At 40.4% G+C, this 16,949-nt stretch overlaps 1 protein-coding gene across 3 annotated transcripts; it reads left to right on the forward strand.

The window, feature by feature from the left end:
- Window positions 1-258: 258 nt before the first annotated feature.
- On the forward strand, window positions 259-14,570 carry nadka (NAD kinase a). Of its 3 annotated transcripts, none has more exons than XM_029436316.1 (12): window positions 259-321; window positions 1,219-1,398; window positions 3,829-3,912; window positions 10,374-10,503; window positions 10,669-10,777; window positions 10,868-10,953; window positions 11,058-11,160; window positions 11,270-11,412; window positions 11,784-11,883; window positions 12,441-12,598; window positions 12,967-13,049; window positions 13,519-14,570. In XM_029436316.1, the coding sequence occupies exons 2-12, from the start codon at window positions 1,244-1,246 to the stop codon at window positions 13,664-13,666; spliced, it is 1,299 nt and encodes a 432-aa protein (XP_029292176.1). In that variant the 5' UTR covers window positions 259-321; window positions 1,219-1,243; the 3' UTR covers window positions 13,667-14,570. The 3 variants fall into 3 exon arrangements, with proteins under 3 accessions (XP_029292176.1, XP_029292175.1, XP_029292177.1); XM_029436315.1 differs by having other exon boundaries at window positions 305-437; XM_029436317.1 differs by lacking the exons at window positions 259-321; window positions 1,219-1,398; window positions 3,829-3,912 and adding an exon at window positions 8,235-8,652.
- Window positions 14,571-16,949: the final 2,379 nt, after the last annotated feature.

A 16,949-nucleotide genomic window follows, 5' to 3' on the forward strand; every position in this document is an offset into this window, starting at 1 on the left:
TTTGTTTAACTCTGTAATTCTCTGTATCTCGACATCTCAATGATGAAACCTCAATGATTGTTGAGGCTTTAATAAAGGTTTGAATAATTCATAAATATAGTAATTAAAGTGCTTGAAAAGCTCACTAATAAAGCATGTCAAATGAAACTCCTTTATTACAATGTAATTACGTAATTATTTGTCCCTCTGATACCTTCAGAAAGTTTTTTATCTGGCCAGTCTGGTGAAATCGTCCAACATGACGTCGGCGATGAGAGGGCCTGTGATTGGTCGGTGCGTGTCCGGAAGTGATGAGCTGACTGTTGACAGCTCTCTTGCAAAGTAAGATGGTGTAACACTATTGTTATATAATAAATAATAATGGGGAGGCTCTGAGTCCTACGGCAGTTTGCTGCACTCTAAATTTGTGTCGTCCCCTGTAACGTTGCGGGTGAAAGGTATGTTAGCCACAGAAGTGAATGATATTACGATTTGTGTTGTGCATGCCTAACTACTAGCTTAGCTCGCTAAGTATCTTAAAACTACCGTAGTTAGGGTTAGCTCACTGTAAATATGTGTCACCATTCATCCGCTTAACAGTCATGAATGTCGGCGAGGTCTTGTTGCAGCTAACGTTGATTAACAATTAGACTTTGGGTAAATTGATAACTTACTAGGCTAACTAACGTTAGCTTGAGTGGCACTGCTTGCCTCGCGTAGCCGATCATATTTGTTATCTGTATGTAACTAGCTAAATGATCGCTCGGTTAGTTAGTTATCCAGCTGGCTAATCTCACGAACTTTACAATTGATTTCAGCATAACTTTAGAGTTTCTCCGATTTTAATAGAAATGTTGGTAGCACTTTTCAGCATGTCATTTCAACTTGATATAGACTTATAAACAGTTTCAACTGACCACTGTTTCCCTCTTTGTTGCATTTCTTGTCACGTTATTTTTTCGCGAAATCGTGTTTTAAACCGATATCGATATTAAAAGTTGAACATTTGCAGAAATATTTGCGGATTGGTGGATTGTATGTGTGCGGAATTCTAGACCGACACTTATTTGTTGATTCATACTATATTTCAAATAATTTTCTCAAAGGCGTTTTAATTTTTATGAAGCATAAATTAAATTGTCTTTTTAACAATGGAGTTGGTCTGGACTTGAGTTGACTTATGATTGTGTGTCTGTTTACATTTGACTTGAGCCTCATTATGATTGATGTGCCTGTCAGCTTACTTGCAGCCTGGCTGTCTGAGATGGACGATGGAGAGGAGGTGCGAGTGGAAGCTGCCCCATACTGCTGCTCCACCTGTGACGGAGGGGAGGTCGCTGGACGCAGCCTGGCTGGACACAACAGGAAGACCCGCAGCCTGAGCACATCCTCAGCCAGCAGCTCCTCTGACCACAGCAGGTTGGTGTTGAACAGCGGTCCATGGAACAAGATGACAAGCCTGTTATTATGTTTTGAGCCCTAGGTCTCAATAATTGTAACTACATGTTACTATTGCCACCCTTTCCTAGACTTTCCCTGACAAAGCCGTAACACATGTAAATTGTCTAGGTGTGCCTCCTCCTGATGCATACATATTATAATTTCAGAGAGCACATTGGCACAACACAATAGCCTGACTAATATACTGCCATGTGATACAAAAACAGCTGCTGTTACTCTTGTATGTGTGAGAAACCTTTTTGAAATAGCCTTGTAAAATGCGACCAATGTGTGTTTGCTGTGGATGTTGCAATGGCTTTGTTTGTATGTTTTGGCAACAGTTATAAGGTAAAGGGAAAAGGCGTCAGCCTATCTTGACAAGTCCTTTAAAATACCAATTAGGACTATCCCAATATTGATGAGGAAGTGACATGTCACTTGAAGATTACACAAAAAAATGTTGAAACACTGCCACAGACAGTGTTGTTGAGTTTGAGTTTCCTAATATAGCAATGACACTCATTTTTATGACATTAACAGAGAGCCGTTGTGATGGATTTAAGTAAACAAACAAGTGTTTAGGAACTGGAAGAAGGAGGTAAAGAATTTGCTTGGGTTACTTGATGGTCAGTGACTCAATGAATACAAAACAAACATGAGGGAAGTGGATTTCCTAGGCTGAAAGGTGCTCAGGATTTGAATCTAAGTTTGGGTAAAAGCCTGAAATGAAGTCGAGAGGGTTATGTTTAGGCAAATCACAGGCTTCTCTCTCCTCTCAGATTTCTTTGTTCAAAAGAAAAAACCCTGATACCCGGATACAATTTATTACAGACTACCAGCTTGAGCAACTTAACATTCACTTGACTGTTCCCAGTGGCTGCCTTTGTTGTTAGGTTATTTATATTCTGGTGTTTCCAATATGTGTCCCATCGAAGAACAAAAACATTTTAAGGCGTCATTCTGGACTATCGGACACTTTTTCTCCACTATTTATTGACGCTTCATAGAAAAACGATAATTCGAAAAGAGGCCTGGTCTCCACTACAATGACCTCTGGGTCACCGTACTGAGTAAATACAAGTTGTAGAATGCTTCTTATTTCAGTGTCAGAGTTTCCGGGATCGTTTGTCCTTATTGATCATTAATAAACTCCAAACTGACACAGCACTGAACTATCTTGCTGTGTAAACGTTGTTATAAGTAAACTATTAGCAAAAGAGTATTAAAGTTTAGCCACAGAGCCTCTTTCCAGATATATCCAAAGACAGCTAAGAGGATTTGTTGGGCGAGGGGTGTGACGAAGCGTAAAGGCTTCTGTAGTTCGAGGCAGTCATCTTGAAGCGCTGCTTCACAGCTCAGTGTCACTGACCTTTCACCCCCGATATAATCGCATTGTTTTAACAAAGTCAAGAAAGACAGGCAGCAGTGCCGTTGTGTTCGTCTTTGCAGCCGGACCTGAATCCATGTTGTTGATTTCAATTGGCTGCTCATGAACATGATGCCATAGTTGAGTGTCCGTTCAGCTTCAAATAGTTTGCTGAAACAGTGTTTAGATTTATTTGAAATGGCATGTACTAAAACTGTTATTATAGCCAGCAGAAACTCCGAGAGCTGGTCTCTCTGAACAGACTTAAAGCAACTCTTAAAGACATTGAAGCAGAGCGCTGTGTCTGTAAATGTTTTAATTAATGTTGTGATTGTGACTTTTGTGTCTGTAACCATCTTGGCCAGGATGCTCTTGAAAAATAGATTTTTAATCTCAATGAGACCTATCCTGGTAAAATAAAGGTTATAAATAAAAAGATTTGTTGCCACATTTATAACATTGTAACAATGATCGCAGTCAGGGCCTTGTGTAATAATTGAGACAGGGCCTGGTGTAAAATGTTAATGTTTGTTCAAAGCGTTGGGCTTCTTCTCATCATTTACTTAGTGTTTGTACTGCAGTAGAATACATGGAAGTGTTGGGTTTTTTTGCATTTGCGATGCATTATTACGTTTGCCAAAAATAGAGAAAAGTCTTGACACGGTATGAGCACCGGAGACATTGTTCAGCACCAAAGGTGTGTAATGTTTTATCATACGTGAGATGGAGTGTATGAAATAACCTCATATCTGCAGATGGTGAATTCAATAGTGTAAATCCTGCAGCTGAGACTTTCTCTCAATGTCTCAGTCACACTGGCTTCGCTTCTCTTTTTGTCTTTAAACTGAGAAATTAAAGTGTGATTTATTTGATTTAGAGATTTTACATGAGGCATTTAGAAACATTTTCCCGTTTAAACAGCGTGCACTTTCTTTAACAAATCGTGTAGGTGATGGTCTGCATACTTGCCCGGCAGCTCCTGGTTTTTTTTTTTTTTTTCTTTCTAAAACCTGAATGTTTGCCTTTGTCGTCGTCTCTTTTAGGAGGAATCAGTCGCTTCATGGACCGAGCCCTGTGACCACGTTCGGCCCGAAGGCATGCATGCTCCAGAATCCACACACAGTAATGTGAGTTGACTGACCAAATGGACTCTGCATCATAAGGAGTGAATGTAAATGTACCCATGTCTTTTTGTGTATTTATCGGTCACATGTCTGTGTACAACTTTGCATAATAGTGTCACTTTAGTCTGTGCAGCACCAAAGAAAATGGGGTCAGTTGTTAATATTCAAGCTGATGAAGTCAGACGGCGCTTACCTATTTGGTAAGAACTTTCCTTTTAAGCCTGAACAGCACTTCCCCCATATGACATAAAATAGTGGAACTCAAAAAGCCCCCACACATGTTGAAATTTGATGCAATAGTGCAGGGGTCGGGAACCTTTTTGGCTGGGAGAGCCATAAAAGCCAAATATTTTTTTTATGTATTTCCTTGAGAGCCATATAAATTTGAATGCAACTTTATGCGTGCATTTTTTAAGAATAACACGTCTCCGATTACTAATAGCGGTATCAGTGTTGCATTGAACAGTTGCTCTTTTATTAAATAAACTAAACTCTTACGTTATTTATCTCATTTATGTGCACGTTTCAGTGTTTACTGCACGGGTGTCAAACTCAAGGCAATTATATCCGGCCCACGAGAAAATATCATATGTCTGTCATAACTGGCCCGCCGGTTTTGGTAATTAAATCAATGCACGGCACAACCACGGGGAAATACATTTGAGGAAGTATCTAAATGTGTGAATGAAATGAAAGTTTTTGGAAAGCAAAGGGAAACACAGCACAGATCTCTGGGACGATGTGAGCTGGACCTGTTTGTGCGACATAACGAAGCATCTCACTGTTAAACCTGCAGCTTCAGGGCCGTGTGATCACAGGACATGTATGATGCCAAGCTGCCTGTGGGAGACTCTGATGCAGAAGGAAACTTTGGTCACTACGTGTTTCCAAACACTGACAAACATCTGCACCGCTGTGTTCCCGACAGCATTCTGCTGATCAACTGAGCGCATTTGCCGACTTTGCAGCTCAGAAATGAAAATTGAACTGCTCAGCAATCCGTCTGCAGTTGACTTAAATATGTTCCATATCTTTTTGCACTTTATCCAATATGTGTATCCTGTTCAATAAATGTGGACCGTGTTTGGCCCTCGACGTAGTCCCAGTTTTTAATGTTGGCCCTCTCTGTGATTGAGTTTGACCCCCCGGTCTACTGCTTGCTTTGCGCAGTTTCGCCACACACACACACACACACACACACACACAGCGGAGGAAAGGAGAGGGGAGAACTAAAAACAAATCCGCTGCTAAATGTTTTTACTTTAAAATGACACAGTATAATTATTTATGACTTGTTAATCATGTTAAAAAATGTCAGCTCAAAATTGTCTGCGAGCCATATCGCGTCATCAAAAGAGCCATAGGTTCCCGACCCCTGCCATAGTGTAACACAGTGCAGCTGACTGTCAACAGAAGGTGTGAAAAACAAACTGCCTGTCAATAAATCATTAATCGTTTCATGTAGCTTTAAGCTTCCTTCCTATTGAATTCAAAGGGATTTTTAAGTAATGTAACATCTTCGGTATATAAAAAAACAAATGCATGTAATTTGTTCCTCAGCATGTTCCTCTACATGCTACAAATATATAGACTGGCTTCTCCTTAATAATCGTTTACTTCACCAACAAAGACAATTCAGTTTTATCTTGAGTGGGTTCAAGTTTACCATAAACTGACCTCACAGTGGCAGCCATGATGGAACAACATGTACCAGCTGACCACATTAACTTGCACCTTTAGTAAATATGAGTCCAATCATTGAATCAGGCAGCTATCCAAAATATACAGGACAATCTAAAATATAGACATACTGCCATCAAACTTCTTCTGTGCTGAATGACATCACGCTCACTTTCTTTCTCATTAGAGTAAATTATTAAAACTTGACTCCCTCAACTGTTAAATACAGCACACTATAAGGTATACTTCACCTAAACGGGTTGTGTACGAGAAGCTGTTAACCTCATTAGCCAAGTCTTCCACTTTGGTGTCTTAAGATCCTGTTTTGTAACTTCAGAGTTGGCAATAACAACATTGCGCACTGTATGGCAACGTCACATATACATATTTCTTCTTTGTATGCTTGTGCCATCGCCTTAAGGGAAACATTGAAGCCAAGGAGGTGCTTTATGGCAGCTCTAATGCGTCGCTCATTTTTCATTGCTGTATTGACATTTTCCATGAATTTAGCATTATAGATTTGGTGTCTTTCCAAACTTTGTGTTCTGTTGATTTGAAGAGCAAGGTGCAGTTACAACCTGCTAAAGGATCCACAACTAGTATCCTATAAGATGCGTTCTAGTGTGCTCGCATGTCACATCATCATGTCTCTTTATAAGCGTGCATCTGTTAAATGCCACCTGTCATACTTTTGATAGGGTGTTGGGTAAAGTGATTGGTAATTCTAAAGTACTCATACAGGGACATGTTTTGCATTATTTTGGTCCTCACCCAGATCCACCGGTGCCTCGTTTGTCCTTACGTCCAAAGGACTTCTCCTCGTCTCTCTTCTTTCCTCTCTTTCCTTCTTTGGTTAATATTGTCTCCCCCATCTGTCTTTTACACACTTACACACACACTTACACACACACTTATGTGTGTTATGTTGGAGCTGTTTCTTCAATTTGCCCACTGTGGAGCGTGTAAATAAGGATTCTTTTGTTGAAAGTGTTTTTTTTATTTCTTTGTGCCAAAGTAGGCCATTTGCAATAGTATATAGTATAATAGTATATTGAGACCAAAACTCTGGTATTCATATTTGGCGGCATCGAGCGCCCTCTCTAGAGCCAGAGTTGGTTTGTCCGTTCTGAGCTTCTCAACAAACGGGTCGGGCTCCCTGTGTACTCTCTTCATGAAGAGTTTTTTTTTTTTTTTTTTAATGCTACAGTAAGCCAACACAAATTACGGCACAATCATATCATGATATATTATCCAAAGAAGCTGGACACGGGTACATAATTATTTAGGAATTTGGATTGCGTTGTATGTGGACAGCAGGTATTTATGTTTACGTGTACACCTGCTGCAAGTGTCTCATGAATCTACCGTCTGTCTGCAGAGCTGTCACAGCCTTGTCAGACCTTCGGCCTCTTGACTCCATCAGTCACATAAGTGGCTCCCAGCAATGTTTGCTTTAGGCAGCAGTAATTGACAGATTAGATTCCTCAAAGCTGCTAGACGAGTTAAAAACAGCATAACCACTCTCTTTATTCCAAAAATAAAGGTTAGTCTGTAGTACTTACTTTTAGGAAGACCTAGTTCTACAAGAAAACACCGTGCTCATCTGAAGGGTGTGGTTGTGATACTGCTGAAGGCTGCTTATTCTTTTGTTTGGTATTGCTTTTGACTTACAATTACAAACAGAATCTCCACCCATCCCGAAGGTCCCGAAACACACTCTGAAACAAAAGAAACAACTATTCAGATTCAGTTGTTGGTACACTTTGTATGACTCAACTGTTACAAATGGCATGCAGATCCCACATACCAGTGGTAATAATCACTAATTTAATGTCCAAAGGGTTGCCATGTAAAAGAAACTGGGTTGCACCCATTGAATTATAAATGCAAATCCCTCCTCATCAAAAGCATGTAGATGTTGTTTCTTTGTAATCTGACCCAGTGATGTCTGAGGTAGCATAGCGATAGCTGCCTACTGTACAGTACGTTGCCTTCCTGGGTAAATAATTGTCGTATCAGTGTGAGATAAAAAAGCTTGTGACAACTTCCAGATTGGTCAGCAGTAAACTGGTTAAACTGAATCTATGATGGTGACTGCAGTGGGACATTAGGAAGCTCCAGTACATCCTGTTGTATTCCCATAACACATAATTACATAATTTACCCACGTAGCCCTGTTGATATATTTCACCCTGCATTTCCCCTTCCAGCAGGTCATTAGGACACACTTCTGGAAAATGGGTCATAAAATAAAAAGGGAGTTTTTCAACTTCTTTGTTCTTTAGGAGGAAGTTGTGACATTGTTTTTTTACATGCATTTTGTTTGGTGGAATTTCCAACGCCATGTATGTAAATCTTTTACCTGTGTGACTGAACACATGAAATGTTGGAAGATTAATGTTACACAGTGTATATTTACACAGGAGAATGTATCACCCTTTGTTATTTCAGGTCACTAAAGTGGCTTATTGAGTTTTATTACCTTTATTACACTGGAGATTCTAGTTTCAGGAACAGCATGTCATTGTGTTTCAATAGATCACGCCCGTCCAATAAGGACAGCCTTTCCCTGAAATGGGCGTGTTCAGCACGCAGAGTGGGCGGGGTGTGAACTGAAGTCAACTTTAAGATGAGCCAGAGCTTTAATTCAGCAGCAGAGTGCACCAGGAAGGTTAATGTTAAGTCGTCATTGGGACAAATACAGCCACAGTGGATCCAGCTCGAGGGGTTATTAGCTGATCCTGCTGCCCGACCACAGCGCATGGAGAGAGTCTCCGCCTCGCTCAGCCTCTCAGCCAGCCGGTGGCTGACTCACAGCTTGACCACAAGAAGTTGAAACTGACTCAGTTGCTCCAGCTGCTGCACAATGTGTAGCAATCGAGGAAGTTGTTAGAGGAAGAATGAGCTGTGTTGTCAGTGCGGGCCACCGGGACAGAGCCCTGTTCTCCAGCTGAGTCGACCTGAGGCAGCATCCTTTTGTTGCATGTATATATCCATGAAGTTCAACCAGAGCGTACGGCAGGACACTGCCGGGAACAAAAGCGAGAACCAAGTGTGGAAATGGTGAGAGCATCTTCCCTGTCTTGTCTCTCTACAGATGTTTAATAGGTGAAATATTAACTGGCACCACCAGGCAGTGCATGAAGTAGAGAATTATTTCTGGCTTTGTTTTGTCATTTGTCCTGTGTGCCAGGTTAGACTGATCGTGTGTGTGTGTGTGTGTGTGTGTGTGTGTGTGTGTGTGTGTGTTTTATCACAGGTGGCTGCTGTAACACAGCCCGGTTGTTGCGTGAAAGGGGAAGGTCAGGGGTGTGGGTGCTTTGAGGTGGTCAGATGAGAAGCTGCCCATGAATAGATCACAGCTCGTCACCGCTTCAAATGATAATGAAGTTTTGATTGTATTTGTTTTTGAAACCAGGCTTGCACAGCGTTCATTTTGTACTGGTCTGTAGTTAATCAGGCTCACTTAATTTAGGAAGCGTTTTATTTGGATGTTTTTTTCAAAGTTTATCCGCTGCAGGGTGATTGACTCAATGACCTGTGCAGTACAAGGCACTCTAGTAATGCTAGTAATTACTGCCTTGTGAATAATCTGGGGCAGTTTAAAGGCTTTAGTTTGTGGTGTATTTGTATTTGTTTGCATTTTATTGTTTGTCAACTCTAAAAGTATCAAAAACACCAAAGAAACAGGAAGTTATATGTTATATTTATGTTATAAGTATTCTACTTTCTTATGTTATTAGTTGGGACTGAGTAGTTTTGTGTGTGTGTGTGTGTCGTGTGTATTTGATTGACGGGTCTCAAACTAAACACTGATGTGTCATGTTCGATTGTATAACTGAGAATTGTGTCTGATCATTTAAATATTTACATTAGAAGATAGCGGCCACATGTGCAGACGCTGTTGACACACTGCTGATATGTGATTGTGGACAGTAAATCAGTGTTGGAGGATATCTGGTGTTTCCAGTAAAGCCACAATGACATGAATGCAGCGTTGACATGTAGAAGTATTTTATTGCCAGAGGGAACAAGTGGGGAGTCGAGCAAAAGTTGAATGTTTTCTGAATAATTCATTCCTTTATGAATCATCTCCTCATTCGGTCTGGGTTACGTCCACTGATCCTACCGAGGCATGAAACCGCCATTCTCCACATGTGATCAGTCCCATCAGTGAAAGACTAATATGTATGACGGAGCTGTAACCAACGAGAGCCGTCATCAGAATCAGGTTTTGTTAAATAATCACAGACTAAGATCCCTTGGCTTTTTCCAGTTTTATTCTATATTCGTGGTCCATATTAGTTTCGGCCCCGAGGAGTTCAGATTTTCATGCCCCCTGTCTTCAGTTTGTCGTGCTTTTCCTTTTCCTTTGGGTTCACTCTCACTACTCGTGGCTCTTCACCGGTCCTCTCAGATCACGCTTTGGTTTCAAGAGCGGAGTTTTTTTAAAGAGATTTTTACCCCCTAACCCTAACCCCCTCCCCCCTCACACACATTTTTACCTTTACCCTTTCACAGTTTTGTGCCAATAACTTGACTCTCTGTGAGGGGTTGAGAAGAGGTGAGGGCCCTGCAGACGACACGTGGGGTCTTTGATACTGCTGACTCAGACATGCACTGATCAGTCCTGTTTGTGATCAACAGTCGGTTAAAGAACAGATCGCCACCACTATATGAGGCTCATCGCTCAGGTCTATGCTGATGTAACGGGGGAATGCTTATCAGGTGACCGTTGCGTCTGTTTCGCCCTCCTGATGTGAGCGTTGTGTTTGTGTGTTCAGGCACATTCAGGACCCCGCCAGTCAGAAGCTGACGTGGAACAAGCCACCAAAAAGTGTCCTTGTCATCAAGAAGATACGAGATGCCAGTCTGCTTCAGCCTTTCAAAGAGCTCTGCATGTTCCTCACCGAGGTATGAACAACACTGACGGATGGGGCGGGCTTTAACAATGGGCGTAATTGGCAGCTTTTGCGGGTGGGAAGCTGGTGAGGGATCAGTGTGAAACCACTGTGTGATGCACACAGTCCTTGCTGCCGGTTGCTAATCTTGTTTTTTTGGTTGTTGTTGTTGTTGTAGGTGAAGGACATGATTGTTTATGTGGAAAAGAAAGTTCTGGAGGATCCGGCCATCACAGATGATGAAAACTTTGGGGCCATTACTAAGAAATTCTGCACTTTCAGAGACGGTATGACGGTCATTTTCCAGACTCTATATATAACAAGTCAGGATGTTTTGAGGAGATGTTTAACCAGGTTATTGTCTTTATGTTTCTCAGATCTGGATGATATCTCTAATCGCGTAGACTTCATCATATGTCTTGGTGGAGATGGAACTTTGCTGTATGCATCTTCGCTCTTCCAGGTATAGACTGTCTTTAAAAAAATAATAAAATCAGCCTTTGTGTGTTTTTTTTACTTTTACTAGTATGACACAACAGTCCTCTCCTTCCCTTTGTTTATTTGTAGGAGAGCGTTCCACCAGTTATGGCCTTCCACCTGGGCTCCCTGGGTTTCCTGACACCTTTCAAATTTGACAGCTACCAGTCTCAGGTCAACCAAATAATTGAAGGTACTGAATGTTTTCTAATCCGTCTTTCGACAGCATAAACACTCCCGTTTGCAAAGCATGTGCAGTTTTTATATGCTAAAGACTACATCAAATATGTTTTGTATACAAGGTAATGCTGCTATTGTCCTACGAAGTCGCTTGAAAGTCCGGGTGCTTAAAGAGAACCGGGAGAAGAAGTCCAGAGTGGACGAAAAGGGCATCATCCTGACTAATGGGGACATGGAAAGCAGCCGGAAATCCTCACAGTATCAGGTAATATCTTCAGCTTTAACCAACCCTCCCTTAAACCTCTCACTCCTCTTGACAACATGAAAATACAGATTGTTCTGTTCATCACTTCATCACACCAGCCCTGGTAGATAAATAGCTCTGGTTCTCCAAAACTAAAGCAAACGCACAAAAAAAGTAAATAAATATGAACTTCCGTGCTCGTAGCCAATGAGGATCCTCCTAAAGAATTAAGTGTTGATCAATTAGCTGCAGGATGCTATTTCACTACGGTCCACACTGTAACCCAAACAGCTCAGCCATGTGGCGTCCTCATGACGACGCTCCTCTCTTCACCCTGAGTTTGGCAGTGACATCATGTCCAGTAGATTCTGACCGGTGCTCATGTGTTTCAGGTGCTGAACGAGGTGGTGGTGGACAGAGGCCCCTCCTCCTATCTCTCCAACGTCGACCTCTTCCTGGACGGACACCTCATTACCACAGTGCAGGGAGACGGTGAGCGAGCAGATGATGACTGTTGATGTTCAGCGGTCTGGGGAACATGTTAATGCTTACACCATCATTTAACAAGTCCAGAGTCAGAGTGATGTTGCATCAGGTCAGAGGCTGCCAAGCATTCACACTTGAGTGAACTTTAATGTTATCGGAGTAAAACCAGTCTGACCGACCAAACCAGATAGTCTGTGGATAAGAATATGTTAAGTCTCTGGAAGAGCATTTGTACAAAATACTATATATATATATAGATATAGATATAGAGTTGTATGAAGTTCTGTTCCAGGAGATGTAGGACGTACTCAGGTTTTATACATTTCTATTGTTCACTTCCTGTTGGGAAGTTAATGCATACATTGTCTTTCTAAATCAGTGCTAAAACAATTACGTGATTAATTGCATTAATTGTCTTACTTTCCGCTTCCTTACTTATATTTCTCTTCCGTATAAATAGTTTTGGATTAAAATTGGTGGAGATGCTTTAATTGTGAAGGTTGACTTGCAGTAACTCCTTTAGCGCCTTGAGTTACAGTATGTGTGTCTGTGTGTCCCCTCAGGTGTGATCGTATCTACACCTACAGGAAGTACAGCGTATGCAGTGGCAGCAGGAGCGTCCATGATCCATCCCAACGTCCCAGCCATCATGATCACCCCCATCTGCCCACACTCGCTGTCCTTCAGACCCATCGTGGTGCCTGCCGGGGTGGAGCTCAAGGTAAACTTTGAGACGGTTGAGAAATTACAACAACAACTAGCACATTTAACTTAAGTTACATTCTGATAAAGACGCTACACATCGGAGTATTTTGAATCAATGAAGGTGTGTTTGTCAAAAAAGAGGCATGTATTTACAGGCCGTATTCATACATGATTTGAATATAAAAACTAAACATAATGTTGGAGGTAAATTAAACTGACCTGGATGAATTTCAGTAAAAGTTTGTGATTTAAAAAAAAAAAAATGAGTACATTTCATTTCAGTTGAGCGAAAAACACTTTGTTCTCATCTGTAAAGAAAAATAGAAATACAACCACACATCCTATTCTTTCTGTGACTTTTCTACATTCTTTCCTTGTTATTAGATAATGTTGTCACGTGACGCCAGAAACACAGCCTGGGTGTCATTTGATGGAAGGAAGAGACAGGAGATCTGCCACGGAGACAGGTTAGTCCACATAGCGAGCTGGTCAGCACAAGCAGCAAATGCACACAGACAATAAGGCTGCGTAAGTGAAGCAAAACAACCCAGAGACTGCGTAATGGATAATAAGTTTAACTCTCCAAGCAGCTGCCACAACACTCACAGGCTTTGTTGCATAACCTTATCAACCTGCTTAACGGGCTGGAGGCCAGGAGTGTCCCTTGCGCCAGGTCCAGGTTCTTCCTTTATGTAAGTCATCTCGAGATAATCACCTTCCTGGTTCATGAAATGAGCTGCCAGTCATTTTGAGTCATGGAAACACACTTAACAAATACCCAGTGTTGGTTCAGAAGGAAGTTACTGCATCTGATGTCAACACCTCTTTTGTTTTTATGATTGCAAGTACCTGGACTTTTATTTACTCCTTCGGACTGCACCCATTGTGACACAAAGGCTTTTCTGAATTTAGTTTTTTTCCTTTTCCCTCTTCCAGTATTACCATCACCACTTCATGCTTCCCCGTTCCCTCCATCTGTTTCCGGGACCCGGTTAATGACTGGTTCGAGAGCCTGGCCCAGTGTTTACACTGGAACGTGAGGAAGAAGCAGAACTACCTCAGCTCAGAGGACGAAGAGTTCTGAGGCACGAGGAGTCCTCAAGGTCTTCTTCAAAGTCTCAAGGACCCCTCAGTCTTGGTTTTAGCTTGACCGCGCTCTGTGCCGTTTTGTCTTTTTATGAATCAAAGGTCTCGCCAAACTCCATTCAAAAAGTCTGTCATAATAATGTTACTCTTCATAAATTTGCTCGATGGTAATATTCCAAGTTTTGGTTCCAAACGGCATTTTTGCTGCAGTGCTCCATGTTGTCTTTTGGTGAAATAAATGTGCGGTAATAAACCCCAGTAATGCTCTCCTCACAGACATGAGCTGAAGCGGAATCGTGACAAAGAAATGTTTTTCCTTGCGGCAAACTGATATTCTCAAAACTCCTTAGACTTCTCCGTCCATCCGCGCCCGCGTAGTTAGAAAATGTTGGATGTGCACGGACAAACACAAAGCCATGTCTTCAGCACAGAATACTTCTATATGCCTTTTTTTCAAAAGTCCTTTTCCCCCCAATGAAAATATGAACATTTTAAAATCTCTCTTTTTGTGACCGTGAAGTTGTCACAGCCCCCTCAGCCAATCACGCCAATCCTCCCCTACAGGCTTAACAACAGCTACCAAATTTTAGCTAGCTAGCTCCCGTTAGTTAGAGCAACGACAATACCAAAGTCATTTTGAATCAAACATGGAAGCTATCATTTACTTGCATTTGGCTCAACCGGCTACAAATGCTACCTAGCTAACTAGCTAGGTTAATTTACATAGCTTTTAGTCTTTAGTCTTTTCTTTTAGCCAACAGAAGCTAGTTAGCTAGCAGTTGTTGAGTCCGTGGAGGAGGCTGGAGGCATGTGATTGGCTGAAAGGTGAGGAGACAGCTCCACTCTTGAACAGTCACATTTTGAAATGAAAGTGTTCTAATGGCATACAATAACAGAGTTTTGAGAGAAACTATATATATATATATATATATTTATTTAATATATTAATTTATATATATTTAATATATTAAATATATATATATATTATATTATATATATATTAATTAATATATTAAATATATATATAATATAATATATATATATATATATATATATATATATATATATATATATATATATATATATATATATATATTATATTATATTATATTATATATATTTAATATATTAAATATATATATATATTATATTATATATATATTAATTAATATATTAAATATATATAAATCTAAAAAAAACGAAAAATAAATGAAGAAAAAAAATCAATCTCATGCTACTTAAAGAACCAGGGTTATAAAAGTAACCCACCTAAGTTTGTATGTTTAGAGGTATGCAGCATTAACAACGAGTCTGTAGAATATTTTTGTTCTCCATCATTTTCTAATGTGTAAGTGTATTGGTGGATTTTTGAATGGAATTTGGCCCTACTATTGGTCCAGTATTTTCCCTATGTGTTTTCTTTTTGTATGCTGTGCAAAGGCCTTTTTAAAGTCAAAAAGATGCTTGTAGAGAATGTGTTTGACTTGTAATAAGAAGGAAATGCAGGGGGATGAACTTGGACTACAATCTAAAGGTCAGGTGTGGATGGTAGTTATTGCAATTCCTTTGTTGGTCTGTTTGAGCACTTTTGAGTCTTTAAGGCAGATTGCAGGGACACATCTACTACTTTTATAAACAAAAGCTAGTTCTATCGGTAGTGGTGAAGGATCAGTTGCACTTTTCTGGAAAAGAAAACCTTTCTGAATTCTGTTAATCAAATCAGGAAACACTGATGTGATGTCATGTATGAATGACAAATGTTGTATTACACACTTTTTAGGTGCATCCTGGGAAGAGCAGATTTACAGTACATAATGGGCAAGAGTAGCCCAACTTTACAGACTGTGCCTTAAACACTGGTATCAATGATGTATAGAAATATTATCTTTCAAGGTTTACATCACAGTGGTGATGTAATCACACACATGCACAGATGTGTGATTTGTGCATTTTCATGTTGACTGTTGTCTTTGCTGTCGGCAGCACATTGACTCATTGAGTCATGTAGTATGTGTCGGAAAGCCTCTGTTCCGCTGCCAATGCGTTGGATGACATGTCGAGAATACGAGGTGACATTCATTCCAGGCAGAGACCACAGCGCCGATGTCTTCAGTGTCTTTTTAATGCCTGATTTTTAAAATGTTGTCTAAGCCATAGCTGCACTGTGTAGGTTTTTTTAGATCAACGTCTGTGGGCTCTGGGGATTGTGTTGTGTGTGTGTGTGTGTGTGTGTGTGTGTGTGTGTGTGTGTGTGTGTGTGTGTGTGTGTGTGTGTGTGTGTGTGTGTGTGTGTGTGTGTGTGTGTGTGTGTGTGTGTGTGTGTGTGTGTGTGTGTGTGTGTGTGTGGGAATTGAATCTTTCAGACTTTTGTCAGTTTGCTACAGGTCTGCCACTACGCAGTCTTTAAGGTTGCCTACCTTACATATCTGTTCACATATGTCTAGATGTTAAAAAAAAAATATATATATATATATATACACACACACACAAATATGAATTGGCTCGAGAAATTGTGAAAACATAAACGGTGGTGTCACCAACTCAAGTGGACCAACTGAGCTCTAAAAGGCAATCATTCCTTAGTGTTTGTAAATATGCCACGCTTGAATAAGATGTATTTTGTAAAGTCTATGTTTATTAACCCGTTTACAATGTATCATTGCTGAAAATAAATCTATTTGGTACTTTTTTACACTAACAAGTTCTTCAGTTAATTATTTTTGTTGATGTGGGTAAAAAAAAAAGTCTTTCAGCAGTTCTTCTCCTCAAACGTTTTGTTATTGTTGAAGTACAGCAAGTACGTGTACATTCAAAAAGAGCCAAAGCTTATTCCAAAAGGACAACTTGTAGTCTAACTTTCAGATGAAGTTCTTTGATCCATGTGTCAAAACAGATAATGGAAACCGTTTGTTTCCAACGTTGGTCTGTTCATTCCCAGTGGACACGAGTTCTGCAAAAAGACTTTTGACTTCTCTTTTCTATGAAGCATTATCAGCTCTTCTCTCAAAGTGCTTTTCACGTTTGTAAATCTGACTTTTGTATGGGTAAGTTTGTTAATGTTGTTAATATGAAGCCTGACATTTCTTTTTCCAGTGCACTTTAATAAATGGAGAGAAAATTTAACCGGGAATTGTGTATCCTCCTGTTTGATCAACATGCGTCAAACCAGTCAGTTACCTGGATGTAACTCCAGTTCTCTCACTATGTGAATAAGGAAAGGGGAGTTGCATCCGAATAACTTCCCTTTCAGTCGTCTTCATGAGGAACAGATCAAACATCAA

This window comes from Cottoperca gobio, chromosome 7 (assembly GCF_900634415.1).
Source record: "Cottoperca gobio chromosome 7, fCotGob3.1, whole genome shotgun sequence".
NCBI lineage: Eukaryota > Metazoa > Chordata > Actinopteri > Perciformes > Bovichtidae > Cottoperca > Cottoperca gobio.